Source organism: Triticum dicoccoides, chromosome 1A (genome assembly GCF_002162155.2).
Source record: "Triticum dicoccoides isolate Atlit2015 ecotype Zavitan chromosome 1A, WEW_v2.0, whole genome shotgun sequence".
NCBI classification, from domain to species: Eukaryota; Viridiplantae; Streptophyta; class Magnoliopsida; order Poales; family Poaceae; genus Triticum; species Triticum dicoccoides.
Genome location: NC_041380.1, coordinates 255,438,987 through 255,462,785, shown reverse-complemented (window position 1 = coordinate 255,462,785; position 23,799 = coordinate 255,438,987). Strand labels below are relative to the sequence as shown.

The 23,799-nt window shown below is 47.7% G+C and overlaps 1 protein-coding gene across 5 annotated transcripts in view; it reads right to left on the bottom strand.

Annotated features, from left to right (window-relative positions):
- Positions 1-555: 555 nt before the first annotated feature.
- LOC119267839 overlaps positions 556-23,799 on the bottom strand; it is a 25,123-nt gene continuing 1,879 nt past the window's right edge. Inside the window, exons 3-14 of one of the 5 annotated variants that reach the window (XM_037549278.1) lie at positions 23,206-23,314; positions 22,475-22,584; positions 21,608-21,676; positions 20,803-21,489; positions 19,328-19,845; positions 19,112-19,176; positions 16,340-16,419; positions 15,440-15,544; positions 2,171-2,310; positions 1,962-2,090; positions 1,629-1,781; positions 556-1,349 (exon numbers count right to left, since the gene is read on the bottom strand). In XM_037549278.1, the coding sequence (XP_037405175.1) occupies positions 1,208-1,349; positions 1,629-1,781; positions 1,962-2,090; positions 2,171-2,310; positions 15,440-15,544; positions 16,340-16,419; positions 19,112-19,176; positions 19,328-19,845; positions 20,803-21,489; positions 21,608-21,676; positions 22,475-22,584; positions 23,206-23,314 (2,307 nt within the window). In that variant the 3' untranslated portion in view covers positions 556-1,207. Of the gene's footprint in view, positions 1,350-1,628; positions 1,782-1,933; positions 2,091-2,170; positions 2,311-15,439; positions 15,545-16,339; positions 16,420-19,111; positions 19,177-19,327; positions 19,846-20,802; positions 21,490-21,607; positions 21,677-22,474; positions 22,603-23,205; positions 23,326-23,799 lie in introns of those variants that run through there. The other 4 variants (XM_037549297.1, XM_037549304.1, XM_037549289.1 and 1 more) reach the window with 4 other exon arrangements.

The following is a 23,799-nucleotide window of genomic DNA, read 5'->3' as shown; positions in this document are numbered from 1 at the left end:
TCATGACGTGAAAGCGATGTTTACTTGTTTTGAAGTTCTTCTTCTTCATCGGTCTTGGGTTAGATTCCTGGTCGGCAGCCTGGGCTAGCAAGACGGATGTCGTTTGAGTTTTTGTTTGTATTTCATCCATAGTTAAATGTTCTTCTCAATTCTCATGTATGAGTTTTTGATGTATTCATGTGACGTATGTATGCCTTGTATATATTCCCAACTATTATATAATGGCACGATGTAATGATATCCACCTTGCAAAAGCGTTTCAATATGTGACTATCCTTGGTAGGACCTTCGAGTTCCTCTCGGATAGGATTGCATATTGAACGTGACACTAGCATCTTCATAGATCAAATCTTAGGTGTTTCATAGGATTTTTTGTTTGTTTTTCATGCAACGTTCCCATAATGTGTCATGCTTGTCAACGTATATATTCCCTTTGTCCCGAATTAATTGTCTTAAATTTGTCTAAATACAAATAGTGTTAGATACATCCATGTCTACACAAATCCAAGACAATTAATTTGGGACAAGCTAACATTACATTATTTGTCTTGAAAATACAAACAAAAATTCAAATTTTATGCTTTCTACTTTTCATTACAACTCTTTAACCAAATACAGGAGCGAAACCAACCCATTGTACTTTTTGCCTACTACCAAACACTAGAATGAAACTGACCCGTTCCACTGGAATGGAACCATTTCATTACAATGCATTTGGTTCGCCAATCAAACACACCCCAAGATCATCCCTGTACTTTGTACACCCCATCTATCAATACAATCAAGCATGAAGTAGAGTTTTACATCCACCGAGAGTGCATGAACCTGGGTAACCTTCCCTACTTGTTTTCCACCTATATCATCCGACTAGCTGTGACACCCAATCGAGTGATCTGCCTAGTTCCTAATCAATGTTTTCCCTGCACCATGCTATCTACAATTATTATGTGATGCAGGTGACAACCAATTTACATGTGTAGTCCCAATATCCCTCAAATAACTGTGCGTTACATCCCAAATTGCAAGGAAGCCATATATATATATATATATATATACGTGCAAATTTACGGTATAATGTGGCTTGCACATGCATATCCTGCCAGAAAGAATCTGGTATCAAGCTCTTCGCTGTAGTAAGATAAGACCTTTGTCCATGGATCTCTAGTTTACCACCAGAAGGTATGGAGTACAGTTCTCCCGATATTCCTTAGGTCTGACTTGACTCTGTCGTTGGCAAGGTATCTTGCCTTGTCAGCTCATAGGTTGTCTCCGGACTATGATTCGTAGTGTTGACACGCATTGAACATAAGAAGAAGAATGAAGATGTGTAGATAGTTATGTGCCACATACTGCAGAGAAAACAATTTTCACCTTAGTTCGTTCATAGTAAGGATAAGAATATACATCAAATGTGCTGGTACAAAAGCAGACTTTCTTCAACTGAGTGCGTTCGCTCTATATTCAAAATGTATTTTTTGTGCTTCAAGATGATATACATCATGCTACAAAATGTGCTCTTGCAAAACTTAGTACTGCCACCAATCCATATTACTCGTCGCAGCTTTAGTACAACTTGTACAAAAAATACATGATGTAGCATTTTCAATACTGAAGAAATGATTCCATACCTGTGCCAAATCCAATAGCTACTATTTGATTCTAGCTTCCAGCTTAAAGCTGCAAAAGATAATGTGATGAAACCAAAAAGTAAATACAGCCAACGGAACCGCTTGTTCAGCATCTCCAGAGTATTCCAGAACAAAGCCGCGAGGTTTGGCCATCTGTAAGAAAGAACAGCAATAGGAAAAATGCATCAGCCAACCAAAGGAAATAATGGAGACGTGATTGCTATAACCTAAACACAACAGTGTTAGCGTGATGTGTGCATGTGAAATTAAGATACAGAGGATACACAAATTAGCTGCTGACATATATTCATGAAACTATGAATGCAAGCACACCTATGGGGCACATTGAGGTTAATTCGCCACGAGCAGCATACAAATCTTCGTGCGGTAGAGAATTCCAATATCCATCCAATAAGCAGGCCAAATGAACCAATAGCAACGACGATACCAATATTGGCAGATCTGAGATGGTAACTATCATACATTGATGCACCCAGTGTCCATGATACTTGATCAAAGAAACTAAGCAGTGACTTCCATACCTGGTGGCACCAGTTGCAGCTAAAATAGCTGTCAGAATAAACACAGCAGTATGCATTGCTCGCTTTGAAGCTTCTTTAATTGTAGCCATATATATGAATGTACCAACAACAGCCATGAATGAAAGCCAGAAGTCCAAAAACTGAAGCAAGACAGTCCAGTGGTCATGGCCAATGATGTATTAGAAGTATTTCAAACAGGAAAAACTTGTTATGCGACACACATTTTTTCGGCTTTAGCTCAAACATCGCAAGAACGTGATTTTGCTGATAAGGCCCACAATTGTGATGGCCGTAAACACTATTAAGAGGTCATGGAGGGTGGGCCAGGGAGATTTTACAGTGTACGGGCTGAACAGAAAAACAGCCAAAGGACATGATTTCACAGGCCAAAGTCCAGACTGGAAACAAATACCATCCAACCAAGACATTGCATTCCCAGTTTTCCTCTACTCTAAATCTACTTAACCCATCTGTACTAGAATACACGGCCTGTTAGAGAACTGTGTAAGTTATGCTTTATGAATATATCAATCATGACATCAAGATTCCCAAAGGGTACTATAAAGGTTAACTCAATAGATGGAGCACATGAGGTCGCATATAATTGTTCTCTGGTGAGAACTTTCTCAACCACTCGTAAGTAGGTTTGTACTGGACTTTCGGCATGTTAAGGTCAGATGGGCATGGGCCCTGTGGCCGGTTGGAAGAACATTTATGCCCATTAAGGATGGCGTGTGATAGAGATGAGTTAGTTTATGGACACCACTAACCAGCGAACGTCAGTTTTCTAAGCAATCCCAGCGAACGCCCTTAGGACCCGCAGATACAGATTGAACGCATGTCAATTACACTGCGCAGCGTGGCAGTTTTTCTATTTTTTGTACCACATGGTAATATTTGCTTTAGAGCATGGCAAATCCCTTGCAACATCATGGCAATTTTATCTGTTTTCGCATGGCAATTCTGGGCGTTCGCTGGGAAATCTTAAGAATCTGGGGTCAGTTTTTAAGCATTTCTGTGGTTTATTTTTTTTTTCGAGAAAACGCAAAGGACTCTTTGCGTTTCATTTCATTGGAAAGATGAGAAGATACAATCCTCCTAGGAGGTGGTGGTTACATGGGTTAGCACCCTATCAGTGAACATCCCAGTTAGTGGGAAGGACTACCCTGAGACCCAATGCGCCAGCTTGTGCCCAACATTTGGCTTCGGCCTTAATCCTATCTACGAGTGTGGTAACCGAGGGGCGCGCATTCTCGAAGACGCACTCATTGCGCTGTTTCCAGATCATCCAAGGGACGAGCATGGCGATGGATTGCAGGCCTTTCCGTAACGCATGTGGGGTCTGCCCTTTCGTTCATTGCCACCAGTCCGTGAGGGTGGGCTCATTGCTTGGCGGTTGTGAAGGTATCCTCGCCCAAGCCAGCACGTCGTGCCAGGTTTGCCGCTTAAACGGGCATTCTAGGAGCAGGTGCCACATCAACTCTGGGGCCTGATCACAGAGGAGGCATCGTGGATGGTGCTGCAGGCCGCGACGGGCGAGTCGATCCGCCGTCCAACACCGGTCCCGGCTAGCCAACCAGTGAAAGAAATGGACGCGGCGCGGTGCCCAGCTCTTCCAGGTAAGCTTCCAGGAGGGGCATTTCATGGACCCGTGGAAGGTTGCAGCGTAGCAAGACCGTGCCGAATAGGTGCCACTAGCCGCCCATCTCCAGAGCATTCGGTCAGGCCGGTTTGATAGGCTGATGTGCTGCACGGCTTGCCAAAGTCTGAGATATTGGCCAATCTCATGGATCCCTATCACTCCTTGAATGTCACGAGCCCAAGCGTTGCCCGCTAGGCCTGCGGCCACCGTTCTTGACTTGCGTCGCCGTTTGGGGATGCATTGGTAGAGTGCCGGTGCGAGTTCACGCATGGACTGACCGTTGAGCCATCGGTCATCCCAAAACAGTGCCGTCAGTCCATCGCCAAGCTCCATTGTCGTCGATGCGAAGAACAATGCGCGCTCCTCGCGGGAAAACTGGAGGTCGAGGCCTCGCCATGCGCGCTCGTCGTCCGTGTGGGAGAACCACATCCAGCGCAGGCGCAGCGCGAGGCCAGCACGCTCCAGGTCCTGGACCCTGAGGCCGCCGTACTCGAGCGGGCGGCACACACGTCGCCGGTTGACGTGGCAGTGTCCGCCATTAGCAACAGCGCGCCCAGCCCACAAAAAGCCGCGCTGGACCTTTTCGAGCTGTCTCAAGGTCTTCTTGGGCGGCGCGAACGCGAGCAGTTGATGTATCGGAATCGCGGTGAGCACCGATTTGACCAAAGCCAGCCGCCCGGTTTTGTTCATGAGCCATGCTTTCCATGCGGGGAGCCGAGCAGCCACCGAGTCGACGAGGGGTTGTAGTTGGGCAGCTGAGGGGCGGCGTAGCATGAGCGGGATGCCAAGATAAGTAATGGGCAGCCCCGCTTTCGCACATCCCATCTGATCAATTGTTGCATCCGCCTCGGGGTCGCCATTGAGGGTCACGCGGAGGCCGCTTGCTTCACTGAATAGGGCCAGGATCGCGCGGACGGCCTCCACGTCGCTGTGCGTGGCGTGGCAGAATAGCATCACGTCATCGGCGTACAGGGATATGGCCGGAATGTCTCGTCGGGGGTGCAGCCGCTGCAAGATGCCGGCGTCGTGGGCGCGGCTGATCAGGCGCCCAAGGATGTCCACGGCGAGCACGAAGAGCTGCGGGGATACGGGGTCGCCCTGGCGCAGCCCGCAGCGATGCCAAACTGGCGGTCCCGGCTCACCATTGATCATGATCCGAGTGCTCGAAGATGATAGCAAGATCGCGAGCCACTCCCTGAAGCGAGGTCCGAATCCGTATTGGCCAAGGGCCTCGAAAAGGAAGGGCCAAGATAGGGAGTCGAAGGCGCGCGTTAGGTCTAGCTTGAGCATCACTCTCGGAGCCCCAAGTTGGTGCAGCAGCTTCATCGATTGCTTGACGAGGACAAAATTGTCGTGCAGGCTCCGCCCCGGGATGAAAGCGTTCTGGTTGCGGCTAACCATGTCTCCTAATCTGGGCGCTAGGCGGAGCGATAGCACCTTCGCGAATATCTTCGCCACAAGGTGAATGAGGCATATTGGCCGGTAGTCACGGAGTTGGCACGCATCTGCTCGCTTTGGGAGTAATGTCAAGAGGGCCTGGTTGAGCTTGCTGAATCCACGACCGCGCAGCTCAAAGAGCTGCTGGAAGACGTCGAAGAAGTCCTGCTTGATGATGCTCCAACAGGCCCGCAAGAATTCCGCGGTAAATCCGTCCGGCCCCGGCGCTTTGCGGGCCGGGAGGCGCTTGACGGCGTCCCAAATCTCCTCCGGGTTGAATGGTGCCTCGAGGTCAGTTAGATCATGGGGTTCGATGATCTGCGATAGATCCAGCATGTGGTTGCGGGCGGCGGAGGAGCCAAGTAGATCGTCAAAGTACGTGAAGGCCGCTTGGGCCATTCCCTCCTGATCAGTGATCGCTTGTCCTTCGACCACAAGGCTGAATATGTGATTCTTCTGTCGGCGGAATGAACATTGCCGGTGGAAGAAGGCTGTGTTAGCATCGCCGTCCTTGAGCGTGGGGATCCGCGCTCGCTGCCTCGCGATCGTGCGCTCGAGAGAAGCCAGCCCCAAGTATGAGATCTTGAGCTGTTTTCGCAGCCAATCTTCCGCGGGGGAGAGCGTGCGGTCTTCCTGGGCTTTGTCAAAACGCGATATGAGCTCGCGGGAGATGGCCATCTTGTCACGAATGCAACCCTTGGACTTGGCGCTCCAACTCGTCAGTGTGCGGGCAGTGCTCTGAAGGCGCAGCATGAGACGCCGGAAAGGGTCCGGGTCGTGCACCGATCCCCAAGCCGCGGCAACCGTGTCGTGGAATCCGTCGAGCCGCAACCAGAAATCCTCGAAGTGGAGGCGCTACATGTGTGGGCGCGCAATCGAGGAGGAGCGGGCAATGGTCGGACACGACGGAGGCGAGGCATCTCAAGTGGCAGTCACCATGCACTCCTCCCAGTCCACGGTGCAAAACACGCGGTCCAGGTGCACCAGGGTGGGCGGAGTTTGCTCGTTGGACCACGTGAATCGTCTTCCATTGAGGTATACCTCCTTGAGCGCGAGGTCGTTGACGAGGCGGCGGAATCTTCCCATCATGCGGCGATTTGCCGTTATTCTTGTCTTCATAGCGTAAGATCAAGTTAAAGTCACCGCAGAGCATCCACGGCCCGGGGCAGTCCGCGCGTATATCGCGGATCTCCTGCAGGAAGGCGATCTTTTCCTCGTCCTCTTGGGGGCCGTAAACGACGGACATCCACCACGGCGTGCCACTAGCCGTGGCCACTCTTGTCATGACGGCGTTTGTGGTGAACAGGGGGGCAGTGATGGACACGACCCTGCTCTTCCACGCGAGCAGGATGCCTCCCCTCGTACCATTCGCTGGGAGGTACGTGTAGTCGTCAAACTCCGAACCGAGGGCATCGAGGACAACGGACGAGCAGATCAAAGCCATTTTAGTTTCTTGTAGGCATACAATAGAGGCTCCGATGGTGTTAAGCAGCGATCTAGCGGCATAGCGCCGGGCACGCGCGTTAAGGCCGCGCACATTCCATATAGCTATCTTGATATCGTGATCCATGGGTGGACATGATCGACGGGGACGGACATCACGATAGCCCTATGGCGAGCCGGCCATCCGAGCGGTGGCCGTCGCAGCAGCCGCGGTAGAGAAGTCCGCGGGTAGCTCTCGGTCTACCAGGGCGGCGATGGCCGTGAGCACCGAGAGCGGGATGGGCACCGCAAAAATGTCATCGTACGCCTTCATCTCGGCGGCAGTGATCCTCTGGTTGGTCCCGACAATTCCGAGCGTGCGGAGGAGCTGAACTTGTGCGCGGCGCTCAGCAGTGGGCGGCGCAGCCGACGAGACGGCGGTGGTGGCCAATCGACCACGTCTAGGCGTGAAGTTCAGCGGGCGGCGCGGTCTCTTCCCTGGAGTTGGCAAAGCCGCGGTAATGTGTTTCGTTGCGGCCGCGAGGAACTCTCCCAGGGTCCAAGTCTTCGGCTTGCAAGGGCGTGCGCGAGATCGGCGTAGCGTGATTGGCGGCGACGCGAACCTCCCCGGTGTCGGGCGTGGGGAGCCATGCTGGGCTCCCGTCTGCATGGGCTGGGCGACAACGAGGCCCGCGGCGGCCTCCTGTATAGTGGGCTGGGGTTGGGGCCTGTCCAGCCGCGACTCAGGCGTCAGGGGTAGTGGATTGGGTGGCTGCGAGTCTGTCGGGGACAGCGCGCTGGCCTCCGTGTGGGGTCCGAGGGGCAGGTAGTCGTCGCCACTAGGGCCCATCTCCGCAGTCGCTGGCGTGTGGGGGGGAGGGGTTGCTGCTTTGCCCCGACCGAGCCCCAAAATGGCCTGCAAGCGCTGGCGGCGTATCAGGAACCTCGCTGACGGCGTCCAGATCCCGACAGTGCATGGGATCGAACGAGCCGGACGTGGCCCCCACGCGATCATCCTCGAGCGCGTCGTTCCCAGCCAGGTTCAAATCTTGCGCTGGTTCTGGTGAGTTCGCGGCCAACGAGAAATCGCCATCTGGGGCCTGGCCTGCCACCACGCCCACCATCGGGGCCGCGACAGCCAAAGTGGCGCTAGCAACTGGCGCGGTCGTCATGGTCGCGGGGACAGCTGCGTCCCCGACAGTCTTATCCGCAGGGCCCGCCTGCAAAGCGCCCCTTTGTGATCCTCTGCCTCTTCCTTTTCTGGCACGTCGACGAGGGGGGTGGGTCCCCTGCTGACCAGGCCACGATGCCATGCAAAGCTCCTACGGACGGCGGCACGCCCTCGCCGGCGGGAGCAGGCCAAGCATGCGACATGGCAAGTCCGTCCACACGCCCGGGCCGGTTCTGTGCCCGCCACAGCGCGTCGTCCATGGCCATGCCATCAGCGCGGCCGGGCGGCGGAGCGTCCGTACACCGGCGCTTGCGGCCCCGGCGGCGCGCCCTGCCTTGGCCGGGTCCTGGTGCGCGGTTGCGGTTGTCGTGGGCGCCGTCGTGCGCACCATCCCCACCCTGTCCCGTGCCATGCTGGGCGCGGAGGACTGGAGCACTAGCTGGCTCGACACGGGCCATAGCAATGGCGATGGGGTAAGTGAGGGTCCTGATGGTGGGCTTGTCGGGGCTCAGGCGCGCAGGGATCTGCTCAACAATCTCCAGGACGGCGGCGCAGCGGATGCTGTCGGGGTGGTGAGTGCGCGCGGCCAGCTTGAACGTCGCCAGATTGGCCCTGGAACGCGTCCTCGGGTGAAGGCGCTCGATCCAGTAGCTCGTGCCCAGGACGTGCTCAGCGGTGGACAGGTGCCAAGCCTGCGCCGAAACGCCGCGGAGTTCCAGTTCGACGCGGTACTCGAGCTCGCCTGAGCCGGCGTGGGCTAGTTTGCTCCATGGCCTGAGGGAGAGCGAGAATCGCGGCGAGTTGATGAAGTGCTCTCCGTCGAGGCGGCGCTTGGTGGTGTGGGAGCCGAAGAAGATCAAGAAGTCCTCGGGGTGGTGCTCATGCACGGTGAAGTCGCCGTCGGCCAACTCAAACGTGTTGATGAGCACAGCGGAGACCTCAGCGCCGGACACACGTGGTCGGTTGCCGGTGATGGAGGCGACCATGGAGCGGCTGAGGACGTCCTCCGCCTCCTCCATCTTGACGGAGTGGGCCATGATGACTCGCACGGGCTCGGGCTCCGGCGTGCAGGGGGGAGGCGCCACGACCAGGGCGGCCGCCAGCGACTGGGGCGACGTCGGAGGCACAGCCCGGCGCGGCTGGGGTGGCGGCGGGGGAGTGGCCTGGCGCGTGGCAGCATCCACGACAGAGGGGCCGACGTGGTCGTTGGTGGTGCGGGTACGCCCGGCGGCATCGCGGCGCCTGTTGTCGCAGGAGCGCGAGTCGTGGCAAGACTCGAGGCATCGACGGCAGCGGATGTCATTGGTGCAGTCTCGGACACGATGGCGATGGTCGAGGCAGCGGAAGCAGAGCCCCGCGACCTCCTCCGGCGACGGGGGACTTGGCCCGGCCGGAGAGCACAGGCAGTTGCCGCGGTGCCTGCGCCGCGGCTGCTGGAAGCCGTCGGCGTCGACCTGAACCCCGCCGGAGACGCGGTGCACTTCGGAGCGGGGGCCGAGGCGGGTTGCGGCGGGCTGTCGGGGGGGCGCCGGGGCAGGCAGTGCCGGAGGCATCGGGGCAGGAGCCGGCGGAGTCCGGACGACGTCGTTGTAGGAACGCAACGAGGACTCGCTCTTCGAGTCGAACTCGCAGCCACCAGAGGACATGCGGTCGCCGTCGGAAAGGGTCGCTCGGCGCCCAGCAGGGTCAGCGCCGGAGGAAGCCATGGCGGGGGCCGCGGGGGAGGGGCTGGAGGGGGCGCGCGGTTGGGAGGAGGGCCACCGGCGGGGATTCGACGGCAACGGGGCTAGAGGTGGGAGGGAGCTAGGCGGGGGTGGGAGCGGAGCATCTGTATCTCTTAAGCTCCGTTTGGAAGTCCGGTATTGGGACCAAACTGGGCGTAAAATACAACTCCAAACAAATTATTGTCCTAGCTGCAAAATGGGAAGTTCTAAAAAAATGCAAAATGGAAGACACAATGACAGTGAAAATTGTTAGTAAGAATTTGTACATCTGATTGAATTTCTAAAATTTGTTCTCCTGGTTATGATATTCGGACGAGTGTTGACTGCTGTGCTGCAGCCTGTATATCATTTCCATGTTAATTAACAGCATGCAGTTCTTCGTGTGCTTAATTACTTAATTATCTAATGAAAGGAGATTTCAACAGTTGTGTTCTCAGATGTCGCAGTTGTGGCAAATCTTGGTTTTTTTTGTTCTTTTTGTAAAAGATCATATATTTTTCATCTCAGATGCTGCATATATTTTCTACTTATGTTTTTGTTCTGAGCTTTTTGGATTTAGCCTTGTGTCTTCACAGGGAACATACATATAAAATGGAAAGTGCTAATCTGGATCCTTAAATTTGGTTTAGTCTAATGTTTCTTGAATTGTTTTTTCAAACTAAAAGAAAGAAATACACATATATACCATACCTTATTTGCCTCAGTTTATTCAATGGCAGACGCCTCTCTTGCAAATGTTGTTTTCATTTTTTTTAGAAAAGGAGAATCACCCCTGGCCTCTGCATCAGAGTGATGCATCATGCATGCAGCCCCGCAAATGTTGTTTTCATGGTGCCAAATGTTGTTAAATATGTCAATGAACTCTAATTTTGTTTGTGTATGTGTCAATGGATGGTTTGGTTCCGCAATTTCTGTCTTTTTCTCTCTCCTTCAATTTGTTGATCCTCTTAACTTTTTTGTTCCCAAATATGCACGAGTGTGCATATCATATATTAAAGAAGAAAGGCAAAGAGTGCCTCCACCATAGTTTACAGGGTTTTAGTACATGCTAATCTTCACCACTCACCCACCTCTCTACCCTACTAAAGAAGGGAGTTACATTCCCTTTCAGTAGTCCAGCGGAGGACCAAACCAAACCCTCATAACTCACCTTTTGTAGCAACTGCGCGATCGAAGGCTGCGCTCTCTCAAAGACAATGGCATTCCTATGCTTCCACAATTCCCACCAAGTGCGAAGATGGTGCGCAGATCCTTCATACTCACACTGTTCGATCTTCGCTCGTCGATTGCCCACTCCACCAGTGAGTCTTGGGGAGAGGGGGTCCAATCTGGTGAACCCAACGCAGCACAAATTGCCGCCCAAATTGTTCTAGCAAACACACACGTGAGCATTATATGGTTGATTGTTTCCTCCTCTTGATCACAGAAAGGGCATGCAGCCTGGTGAGGTAGACCTCTTCGCACAAGACCGTCCGAGGTCCAGCATCTGTCTTTCATGGCCAGCCAGGTGAAGAATCTGCATTGCATAGGAGCACCCGACTTCCATGTCAAGTCGGCTGTTGGGATTACCTCCCGTCCCCAAAACCTAGTCGCATACGCTGATCTCACATAGAACCGCCCATTTGCCTCCCACGACCATGTTATCTCATCCGGCGCATCATCAGATGCATCCCAAGCATTAACCACCTGCCAAAGTGAGAGAAATTCATGTAGGGTGCCCGGCCCAAAGTTGGGGTTGAAGTCCATCGCCCAAGATCCGCTCTCCATAGCTGTACTGACCAATCTCATCCTGCGTGTTCGGGGTGGAACTAGGTCATACACACGCAGTGCAATCTCCTGAATTCTTTGGCCATCTAACCATCTGTCCTCCCAAAAAAGTGTTGTGCGGCCCGACCGCGCTGTACTCCTCATAGCTGCCTGGCACAGCATTTTGCTTCGTCCGCGACTTTGATTCGGAACTCATTCCACGGCCTTGACTCATCGGTCCTTTTAAGCCACGGCCAACGGGCCTGCATGGCGACATTCATCCATCTTAGGTTTGCCAGCCCCAAACCACCTGCCCACTTCGGCGTACACACCATGTCCCATGCAACCGCACAGTTGCCGCCATCCGCTTCAGCTCTTCTACATCACAAGAAGCCTCGGCAAATCTTGTTCATTGCCGCGATAGTTTTCATAGGGAGATCAAGTGCCATCATAGCATGGATTGGCATGGACGGACTGCACCAGAGTTAGTCGGCCACTCTTTGGCATAAGTGTTGCCTTCCACTTTGGCAATCTATTTGCCATATGATCAACCAAGTACTGCAACTGCGTCGCTAATTGCTTCCTTAATGATAGTGGTAGCCCAAGGCATTTGATTGGGAACGATCCCAAGGGACACTGAAGCTCGTTGCATGCCATAGCTATCTTCTCCTCAAAGCATCTGATAGGTAGGGCCGCTGATTTGCGCATGTTGATTCTCAGCCCTGCCGCCTCCCCAAACAGCTCGAAAATGCACTTGCAGACCTCAAGATCCATCGGATTAGGCTTGACAAACAGTACTATATCGTCTGCCCGAAGCCCATCTGTTGCAAAACCTCAATTAGAAAAGGCCATTGTACTGAGTCAAAAGCTTTTGATATGTAAAGCTTGAGCAGAACAGTTGAATTCTTCAAGGCGTGCAGCCGCTCCGCACAAGCATGAAGTTACCATGCAATGATCTGCCCTTTACAATCGCACTTTGATGGTTGCCAACTAGCTTAGGTAGATCCTCCACCAACCGACAAGCAAGCACATTCTCAAATATCTTGATGGCCCCGTGAACAAGGTTTATTGGTCGAAAATCGCCCACCTTCAGTGCTCCCTCCTTCTTGGGCAAAAGCGAGACTAAAGACTTATTGATTGCGGCTAAACCTCTCATATCTCCTTTGTAGAAACAGTCCATTGCCTTCATGAAGCCCTCCTTGATGATGTTCCAACATGTTGCATAAAACCTCCCGGTAAACCCGTCTGGTCCCGGAGCTTTATCTAGTGGCATGCTCTTGATTACCTTCTCCACTTCGTCAGCCGTAAACGGGTGCTCGAGATGTGTTAAGTCCAGGTGCGGCAGGCCTAGCATATCCAAATTGAGAGTATGGTTCCTAGCATCCGAGGTACCAAATGCCGCACCAAAGTAGGCATCCACTGCCGACGCAACCTCGTCCTGCCCAGCATATAGGTTCCCATTGTGCTTCACAGATCTTATAACATTCTTTCTTTGCATCTGGCTGGTCTGCTGGTGGAAAAGCCAAGTGTTACCGCCCCCCCTCACGCAATTGCAGCAGCCTTGACCTTTGCCTCGTTATCGTCCTCTCCAGGGAACTCAAACCAATGAGCTTCTTTTTCAGGCATTTCCTCAGCTCCCTCTCGGCATCAGTTAGAGCTCTTCCCTCCATGGCGGTGTCAAGTTGCTTTATAACTTCAAGAGCAATAGCTATTTGCAGCTTCACATTCCCGATCCAATGGTCACTCCACCTTTGGAGACTCACCGCAGTGGCTCTTAGCTTGTTTTGCAGCGTAAGATAGTCGTTTGAGGCAGCAGGTGTTGAGCTCCAAGCCAGCTTCACCACATCCATAAATCCTTCTGCTCTAATCCAAAAGGATTTAAATTTGAATCGACTCTTCGTGCTGATGCATACATTCATATCCAGCACCAACGGACAATGGTCCGAGACCGCCGTACCCAAGGCCGAAAGAAAGCTTGCTGGGTACGCCACATCCCATTCATTAGAAACAAACACGTGATCGATCTTTTCCAAAGTGTCGACTCTCCTTTCATTTGACCACGTGTACCTTCTTCCATTTAAATATATCTCCTTTAGCTCTAGGAAGTTTAGTTTTGCGCGAAACCTCCCCAGCATCCTGCGGTTAATCATGACATTGTTCTTGTCCTCCTCACAAGCAATGAGATTGAAGTCCCCGGCCACAAGACAAGGCCCCACGTGGAGGTCTCGAATATCCACCAAGTCTTGCAGAAACTCCACCTTCTCACTCTCCTCTTGTGGCCCATACACACACGTGAGCCACCAAGGTTGTTCATCATCGGGGCACTTGACTAGCGCCGTTAGCATATGGTTGGTATAATGCGGGTTTGAAAGTTGAGTTATTATGGCATCCCAAGCCACCAAGATCCCACCGCGCGTTCCCAGCGCAGGCAAGTAGAAGAACTTCCCAAACTTAGCACCGAGGCATTGTCGTATAACATTTAGCGATACATCATGTAATTTGGTTTCTTGGAGACACACTATGGCCGGACTGGCCGCAGTCACCACCTGGTAAACAGCGTTCCGACGGGCAGGCGCATTTAGCCCGCGAACATTCCACACCATCATCCTCAAGGGTTGCGTATTCATTGCAAACTCCTACCATGCCGCCGGTGTGGCCGTTAGCACACTTCCGCCCCCTCGAGAGGCACAGCCGGCGACTCCCAACCGAACATGGCCAACACCGCGGCGATGTGTGCGTCCGAAAGCGGGCAAGAAAACAGATCCACATACATCTTTAGGGCAAGTGCCCTATGCTTGGTAGTTGGACCTTAATTCTTCTCAAATCTCCCTGTTTTGGACCAAGGTCTATAACAGTACCTCACTATAAAATGCTTGTCCTCGATGTTAAACCAATTAATCGCCATGAAAAAGGGTGCTTACTAGCATCAACCAGGAAAAATAATGCTGCGTCACTTCTATTTGTCACGACGGAACTGCCATCATGTTCCTTACTTCCAACTTCATCCATCAGCTTTCAATTTATTAGGATTGCATTAAATATAAAAATTGCGTATCAAAAGGTTTTAGACTTAGTAGAGCTAAAACCGAGTACATGAGGTGCGGTTTTAGTACTACTAGGCACGAAGAGGAGGAGGTTAGCCTTGATGGGCAGGTGGTGCCTCAGAAGGACACCTTTCGATACTTGGGGTCAATGCTGCAGAAGGATGGAGATAACAATGAAGATATGAACCATCGAATCAAAGCCGGATGGATGAAGTGGCGCCAAGCTTCTAGCGTTCTCTGTGACAAGAGAGTGCCACAAAAGCTAAAAGGCAGGTTCTACAGAACGGAGATTCAACCCGCAATGTTGTATGGCGCTGAGTGTTGGCCGACTAAAAGGAGACAAGTTCAACAGTTAGATGTCGCGGAGATGCGCATGTCAAGATGGATGTGTGGCCACACAAGGACGGACAGGGTCCAGAATGAAAAATACGAGATAGGGATAGCACCGTTTGAAGAGAAGCTTGTCCAACATCGTCTTAAATGGTTTGGGCATATTCAGCGTAGGCCTCCAGAAGCTCCAGTGCATAACGGACGACTAAAGCGTGTTGATAATGCCAAGGGAGGTCGGGGTAGACCGAACTTGACATGGGAGGAGTCCGTAAGGACTGGAGTATCACCAAAGAACTAGCCATGGACAGGGGTGCGTGGGAACTTGCTATCCATGTGCCAGAACCATGAGTTGGTTGCGAGATCTTATGGGTTTCACCTCTAGCCTACCCCAACTTGTTTGGGACCGAAGGCTTTGTTGTTTTTGTTGTATCGATGTTATTATGATACAGTAGAAGCCTATACGTTAGGATACATCAATGTTATTATGTAAACTAATTAGGTATACATGATTGCACGAGTTCATGCACCGAGGGCCTGCATGCTAAAAATATATATTCATTGGATGCAACTACATGTAAACTTGTAAATTATGCTCGTGTTCCTCTTGGGCCTTTTCCTAAACTGAAGTTGACTGTCAACCAGAAGGTGCAAGGTGGTCTACCTCGTATTAGAATAATAATACACATGGCCATGATACTTGGTCCAATAAATGTCAATGATATGTAAACTAGCAGTATGTGATGAGCATCTTACCTGTAATACACGAAAAGATAGTATGCACCAGGTGCCCACATCACATGAATGGTACAAAGCACTAGAAATTCCACTAGACGTGTAAAGAATCCATTCGGCAAACGCCTAGGTGGCAATGGGAAAAAGGTTACCATGTTACTGAGCAAATTTACTCCGTTTATATAAAAAGAAAACTCAAATTTAGCTTTTTGAATGTGGAGAATATTTTAAAAATATCAAGATATAATAATATGGAACTAGTTTAGGCATGGTTTTGCAGTAAGACAATCTAGCAGCTTATCAGTCATTTCTCATTTGGGACCTACATGTTTCATCCCTCCGAACTCAACACCTGCCATACCGATAGGATCTATTTGAGTTAACAATCATGTTATTCTCCCTAACTCCATAACTTGCAGAATGTTTTGCCTCATAGTTCAACATGAAACTTTATACTTTACTCGTGTAGTCGTGTATATATTCCTATTGGATCATATAAGATGCTTGTTTTGAAAATGAGATGAAGACAACTGACCGCACAAAGGCCTTCATTCAAATCTGACAGGTCTTTCAACAATTTTATGTTCAACCAGAGATAGCACTTCTGTGTAATGACTAATGAACTACAAATAATCCCCAAATGATAAGACAGTTTCCTTACACCAGCTGATAGATGTAAATAAAATAGCAAATTGCATTGAGGATCCATAAAATTGCAAAGTAGATATCTAGGTCATCAAATTTAAGTAAATGGTTTAACGAATGTCCAGAAGTTTTTCCCTATTTTCCAAAAAGGCACATTTTTTGTTGGCTAATCCCCCCTCACTGAAGAAAGGGAAGAACCGTGGACCAGTAGGCAAAATATCATACTTATTGAGGGTTTTTTTTCAGTCCATCATGCTAGTAGAAGCACAAGTATACCTTTTGCCGGAGGGCCCAGAAGGCAGGTAAAATTGCTGCAGCATTTGATGCGATTAGAAAGACAGACTGCCTGATGTGCCCTGCATTCAGATATAACCAATATTATAATTTAATAATTTATTGCATAGATGTAAAATGATGCATCACAACTTGTCAAAAGGGTGATATTCATTGCATAAGGTAACACATTCTCCTTGAAAATAACCTGCAGCCTGCACTGATATGTTAAGAATTTCCAACTGCTGGTTCATTATGCCGGCAACTAGGCACATGCTGGTTCATTATTTCTTGCATTTTGATCCTCAAATGAAGTTTACTTAATACAGTTTATCAACATGCGAGTCCATAGTAGAATCAGATAAAAGAAAATGGATTAGACTTACTGGCCAAGATAATTACAGTCTGAATAGTCAGTGATGCGGAGCATCCTACGACCATCCCCATGGACCTACCTTCGTCTCCCAAGACATCACGCAGACCGATGACACGAGCTCGTGCAAGGGCTACCGAGAACGAGGTTAACTCTCCTTGTTGAACTCCCCTTTGGCCCACTTGAGAGATGGCTACTACCTCAAACGGAGATGCTTTGCGTGCTTAGGTACCAAGAAAGCAACCAAGGAGAAGTTATGGTGCAAGGTGGACATCAAGAGCATGAAGAAAATCTGCCCAGTCCAGAAACCCCGGTACAACCGCCCAACTACCGCCCGGGCGGTACAACCGCCCGACTACCGCCCAACTACCAGTCCAGCTTCTGTGATCGAGCGGTGCAAGGCTGGTACAGCACCGGTTTATCCCCGTAACAGCCATCAGACCGGTACAACCGCTCCAAACACCGGTAAAACCGCTAAGCACCTCCGGAAATACCTCCAGGATCCAGTACAAGAGCTCCAAGCGGTACAACCGCCCCCATGACCGGTACTACCGCCCTGCCTGTGCGCAGCGAAAGGGGTTTCGCCCCATGTATCCCCAACTTACCCCTTGGACTATAAATACTCGTCCCCTAGCTCCGTATTAGGGTTAGCAAAGTAGTAGCTCATTTGAGATAGAGCTTTGCTCTCCACTTGATCCCTTCTCCATCGGAGTTCACGACCTCCACGGAGAAGATCCCCCAAGTGGATTCAAGACCCCTCACGGGAAGACCCCTCAAGACCTCCTCACGGAGAAGAACTTGCTACTTGTATCGTCCTTTGTTGATCGTGGATTGTGTATCTCTTTGTGTTTCGAGGATCTAGCACATGTGTAATCGAATCTTGCTGGTTTGAGTGTTTTCTCTCGTGTTTCCCCTCGTGTTTTCCCTCGTGTTCTCCGTAGGATCCACTCCAATCGTGAAAGATCGGCCCTAGGGTTTCCACCCTACATCAGTCAGCTATACAACTGGACCTTGCGCAATGACTGCGTCGTCAATGGCGCCACACCTGATTGCTCAGCTTTAGTTGACTTGATCCTGTGTGAAGCCAAGCTGTGGATGCTCGCTGGAGCTAAACCAACTCTCCCGTGTTCAGCTCACCCTCTCTACCTCAAGTCTGGTTTTAACAGTTTAGAGGTTTTGGGTTTACTTCTTTCTTTTGCTTCGCCTAGGTTGCCTTTTTGCGTTTTGCTTTTGGTTTCAATTTGTAAACCTTGCGTCATTTTGACGCCTTCTTCTACAAAATGAAACTCAAGACATTTGTGTGCTCGAGAAAAAAAAAACTTTACATCTGGCAAGTTTTCATTTTGTTGCCATCAACTCATGAGTATTCTGTGGACAGCGTTCGGAACTAGAGTGAGGCACATAATAAGAATCTACTCGTTACATCAACCGTTTCTTCATTGGATGATATATTATGGGGCTGTCTGGATGGGAGCCATGAGCTGCCCTTCCAAAATAATGGTCGTTGACCAGACATCGCTGCGCGTTTGGTTGGGCACCAATTATTTGGTATGTCTAGCCCGCCTCACTCCCTCCAGTTCATTTTTTTCCAAATCGTTGGCGCGTCGTGAGCGGAGGATTACTCCACTGATTATTTGGCTTGCCCATAGATTGGCAGGGCTGGCTGTAGCGCAATCCAAACAGCCCCTATATATCCTACCACCCAGTGGTAGTTACCCTCACGTCTCATATACTATCATGTGGTAGTATATACTTATCATTCTAGGTATGTTCATATACTATATCTAAGATTTTTCATAGCGAGCTATATGAAAATACTGCATGTTAATCCATAGTTTTTACTAATATTTCAAAAATACCTTCAGATTTGATGTATAAAATAATATAAATACTACCTAAAAAGTGGTATATATACTACCAAAACATTCTTACATACTACATACTACACGTACATACTCTGGTTTGACAGATTCTACATACAATATACAAAACTCACATGAAGGTAACTGCCACTGGATGGTAGGAAACATTTGGCCTACTTGCTTACATGTACATGTTATTTCAGTAACATTACACTACTAATGTTACTATATGGCTACTTGCTTACTTGTACATGTTATTTTATTGAATGCAAACTTCCTAAGAATCAGTTACCTTAAGAGTGCCCAAACATAGCACATGTTAATGTTTAAATGATCGAAGAATTTCATACGAACATTTGCAACGTTTCTCTTGATAAATATAAAGTGCACTGCCGAGGAAATGAGTCAAAAGACTACATCAATAATTGACTACTAACAGTAGTAGCTGATTGAAGTATTGCTCATCATTTATATGGAGAAGAATCTTCTACTGTAAAATCACTGGCACACTGAAATTTCAAAACTAAACACGAGACTTACCATTAGGTGAAACTAATTCATCACTGCAATCGAACCCACCATGATCACGATCACAAGTGCAGAAGCTGTTGAATGAGAAGAAACAAATCTTTAAGAATTATCACAGTAGCTAGAAACAAATACTTTTTTTTGTTGAGTACTGTATCAAACATCATATACAGGGCATACAAATGCAAATGCATCCAAATAGCAGGGGAAACCTTGAGGATTATTTACCTGTAGAATGTTAACCCGCTTTCATCAACTGAAGCATGACAAACACCTTTCTGATTACAATTTCTATGGCATCCCTGAAGAGATATAGACATATATGTCTGAGAATTTGAAGTATAATTTGGATGCTTGACTCCGAAGCACCAAGTTCCCTCCTTGGCATAGAAAATAGATAGATCCATGTCTGAATCCGTGGAATTCTGTAGCGAATAGAATACTGAACCGTTACTGCTGCTTGTCCTGCTTGCGTAATAATCCCAACTATCATTTGATGGTAGACCACCATATTTTGAGTACAGCTCATAATTCAATTCTTTATCTGACTTTAGCTGGACATGAATAAGTGCACCTGCTGAACCTTGGGGAACATCCAAAAAGAAATAAGTCCATGCAAATTGCTCAAAGGATGAGTTAGTTAAGAACTTTTCGAGCGAGAAGTGACTATATTCCAGCAATGCCCCCTCATCAGTAGGAACATAATATGACTCAAAAGGAACAGAAGGATTTCTTTTAGGAACTCTCTGCACGTAAACAACATGTAATTAATAAAGACACCTACTAAGAAGTGAAGTTCATAGAAACAAAGAGTGCACATACCACTCTCAAAAGTCTTAAATTGCAGTAATAACTAAAATTAAGAGATCAATCTAGTGTCCCACCTTGGGTGGCAACATGCTGGCTTTATCTCAACAGGAGACGTTCAGAATTGCAGCACCATAATAAATAAAATCTACTTTGCAAAAAATAAATGCAAGCACATGAGATTATTGGATAACGTCCAGGATGAATATCCAGTACTCCTTGCATTAAAAAATATATGACATTTTCGAATTCAACATTATCTGATATTTGCAAGATTGCACAGCATTAGAGAAAAATATTAGAACCCTGACAATAGCAGTGAGATTCATAACATTGGCTAATCCCACAAATGTTGGTGATAAGTAACTACTTTGCTCTTATTTAGCTTCTCGCACTAATCATTCTGCCTTGATTCATTTATTGCATAATTTTCATGACCAAAAGACAGGAATTGCCATGAAAGTAACACATCAGCCTTCACGGCAGTAATTAAACAGATTCTAGGCAAACTAAAAATTTCATTTATTTCAAAGATGCTGTAACAGAAGAGAAAGAGGTAAACCCACTACACTTTTAAAGAAGGTAGGCACCATTATTTAGCTGCCACTACACCGTTAACTGGCCAACACAAAGATCAACCCAGTCTTTGCCACGGCTATGTTTATCTTTCTTGTTAGTTAGGTACAAGGCTAAAAGGGCAGCCCGGTTCACGTCATGCAGCCTTTCCCTACATTTCTGCAAGAGGCTGTTTCCAGGACTCAAACCCATGACCTCATGGTCACAAGGCAACAGCTTTACCGCTGCGCCAAGGCTCCCCTTCAGACATCCAGTTAAAAGATGGAAGTGTATGCACTAAAAATCATACAGAATGCATCTCTGTCAATTACTCAACCTACCTGTAGCACATATGCTTCCCATGAGCAGTCGGTTCCAGTTTTTCCATTCAGACATCCAGTTACTTGCCAATCAAATGAGAAACAAATTGTATCCAGCATAGGTGCGGTTGTATTTCTCATCTGTGTTTTGTTCAGAATCTCAATTGCGATATACCATCGTCCAATATTTGGCAGCTTTATAACCAAGGGAGCACTGCTAATATCACCTGAATAATCGTGCAAATCTCTCTGAGGTAAGGCATTGCAGCGCAGATAACAGATTAAGGATGCACTTTGGGATAATCTAAAATTTGCAGCTGTAATTTCAAATTGCAGTGCTTGGTTGACTATATCCAAGAAGTAAAACTTTATATCGCCTTGCCTGAGGCATAGTGAGTCATTTGAAATGGCACAAGTGATCAAATTCTCCACTCCCATTACGCTAGTACCATTGGACTCGAGTTGATGTCCTATTGGATGGTTCGACCTTGATAAGAAGCTGGTACGTCTAGTATTTTCTTTAGTTTTCAATATTTTCCGGGTGTTGATAGTCAGACCTAGAAGATCTCTTGAGTTGTTATATCTTGAAAACTGAGAACAACCAATAGTTTCAATAGTTTGGTTGCAGTAGGGTCCCCATAGTGCTGAAGTAGGACATCCTTCTACCGTAATGCTAGTGCTCACTGATAGTGCTCTCCCTCGGCTAATCTGAAAAGGTATAATTATCAAGATTCAAGTTGTGTATTACGTAATTATGCCACATGGCGGAATTATAAAGTTAATAATTATGCAGCACAGGGCATGCCCTAATCTGGACTGAGCGTACCATCTTTGATTGTGTGCGAGCAGGTCCAAGGCCATTAAAGTAACCAATGTACCAAATCCCTGGCGATATCTGCACATACCGAAGGCCAGTACATTAGAAGTCCACATAATTTCTTGGTGTATAGCTAATACATCAGAAGATAACGTAAATCCCTTGCACTTAAGATTAGGATACTCGGTGCTACACCAGCTTAAGCCTATTGCTGAATAATGTGCAAGTAACGCCAAAGGAGCAACCCATGCTAAGGTTAAACCTTTTGGGCAAAGCAAGGATAGAAACCAAAAGTTAAGGTGTATTTGGACCCTGCAGTGTTACACGAGATTACAGATTACCGGTCCATGGTATTAAGCTTCATGCACCAAGCAGTTCAGTCAAAAGCTTAAGCCATTAGGGAAAGGTGAGCATACTTCGACATCCCCCCTCAGGTGGAGGCTCCACATGCCTATGCTGTGGACTTGACGGGGGCTGCAATTTATGATCTTAAATTTGCACAAACTAGGTCTCAAAGTCAGAGGACCTAATGGTTCTAATATGTCATATGTCATAATGAGCCAGATGCACCAAGCAGGTAAAAAGCTTTAATCTGTTTTGGTTTCTATCTTCAACAAATGGAAGCGTGCAAGAAACTATCTACATTCCTATTTAAGATTATGTTCTACATTGAGTAATCATACTAGACTCAGTTCTAGTTCCCCAACAGACTACCAGTGTGTCTAGGAGGTGAATATTTCTAGAAAATAAAGCAATTTTGAGAATTTTTCATACAATGCTAATGGTAGCATTGCTGCAGTTGTTGTGCTACTACAAACAAGGGCCTACAACATATTGCTTTGCAAGTCAGACTGTCAGAGCATCAGGATAATTAACCTGGCCATTTGTTAACACTATCGTTGTGTTCTTCTGAAATGGTATGCACTGAGCCAGATTTGATTGGTTATTCGTATTGCCAAAAGATCCAACAGCAAGAAAGTTTGATACTGCAATAAAGAACCTTCCTGTCAAAATTAGTTTAATCAGAAAGTTAAGTAAACACGAAATATTATGCTAGGATCAAAGAACATATAAAGCTAACTTGCTAGAAGAATGCTTACAAATCAGTGTCTTTTTGACAAATATACTCCTCATCTAGAAGAAACAAGTGGCATGCTACTGTTTCAGAAAAGCTACAGACTAGATGGCAGCACAAATATGCTCCTCTTATTCTTTTTCCCCGAGAAAAATGGCAGCACAGGATATAGCTATCCAGATGGAAGAAAAATACACACCACTTTATTAGCATCTTAGCTACTTCAGCCTTCGCCTTTCATAACTGCAGTATCTTGAAATTTTTATCTATCTGTTACATCATTGTTTTAATTTTCTCACTCATTGCAATAAATTCGTGATGGACTTTCAAGCAAAATAATAGCATCAAAATATGATTGGCTTCACAATAGTTTAGTACAAGTTAGATCTCTTTCAGTTTGAAGACTATGGTCATGAACCGTATATAGCACATCTTTAACTAGTTCACCGCAATTGTGTAGGTATACAAGATTGTTAAAATAGATAAAGTAGTAAAGTATGTCATCACATGAGAAAATGTATATGGCACTCACATAAATTGTCCAAATAATAATCAGATGTATCAGGAATAGGAGGGTTGGCAATCATCAAACAGATGATAGCAAGATCACTTTTCGGAAGATCTTTTAAGTGCTCCCTGGGCTGCATTATTTAAAGAAACATTGCATAAGCTGTGCATAAGTCGGTTTGCACCTATGCTCAAAAATAGGGAATAAACAAGTAATGCTGTTAAAATTTAAAAGGTTCAAAAAACAGAATCTTTCAGCTCACAATGTCATGCATGAATGCATCACTACCTAGCTTTATTTGAAGCATATAAGTGTTTTTGTTTCATTCGATCACCACCGCAAATACAAAACATCCAGCTACAGTGTTTTTCTACCATTCAGGTTCTACTAACTATCAAATGTAAAACTAAACCAAACCAGTAATTATTTTATGGAAAACTGTAGGACCTATCTGAAATTGATGTAATATTTGTGTGTCCATTGGTATTTCGTACAAATTTGAACTAAATACCGATGCCCACACAAATATTACGTCCATTCCAGACAGGCAAGTATGGAAGACTCCGGCGGTGTATAAATATTTAATGGTGTACAAAATATTTACGATGCCATACAGGG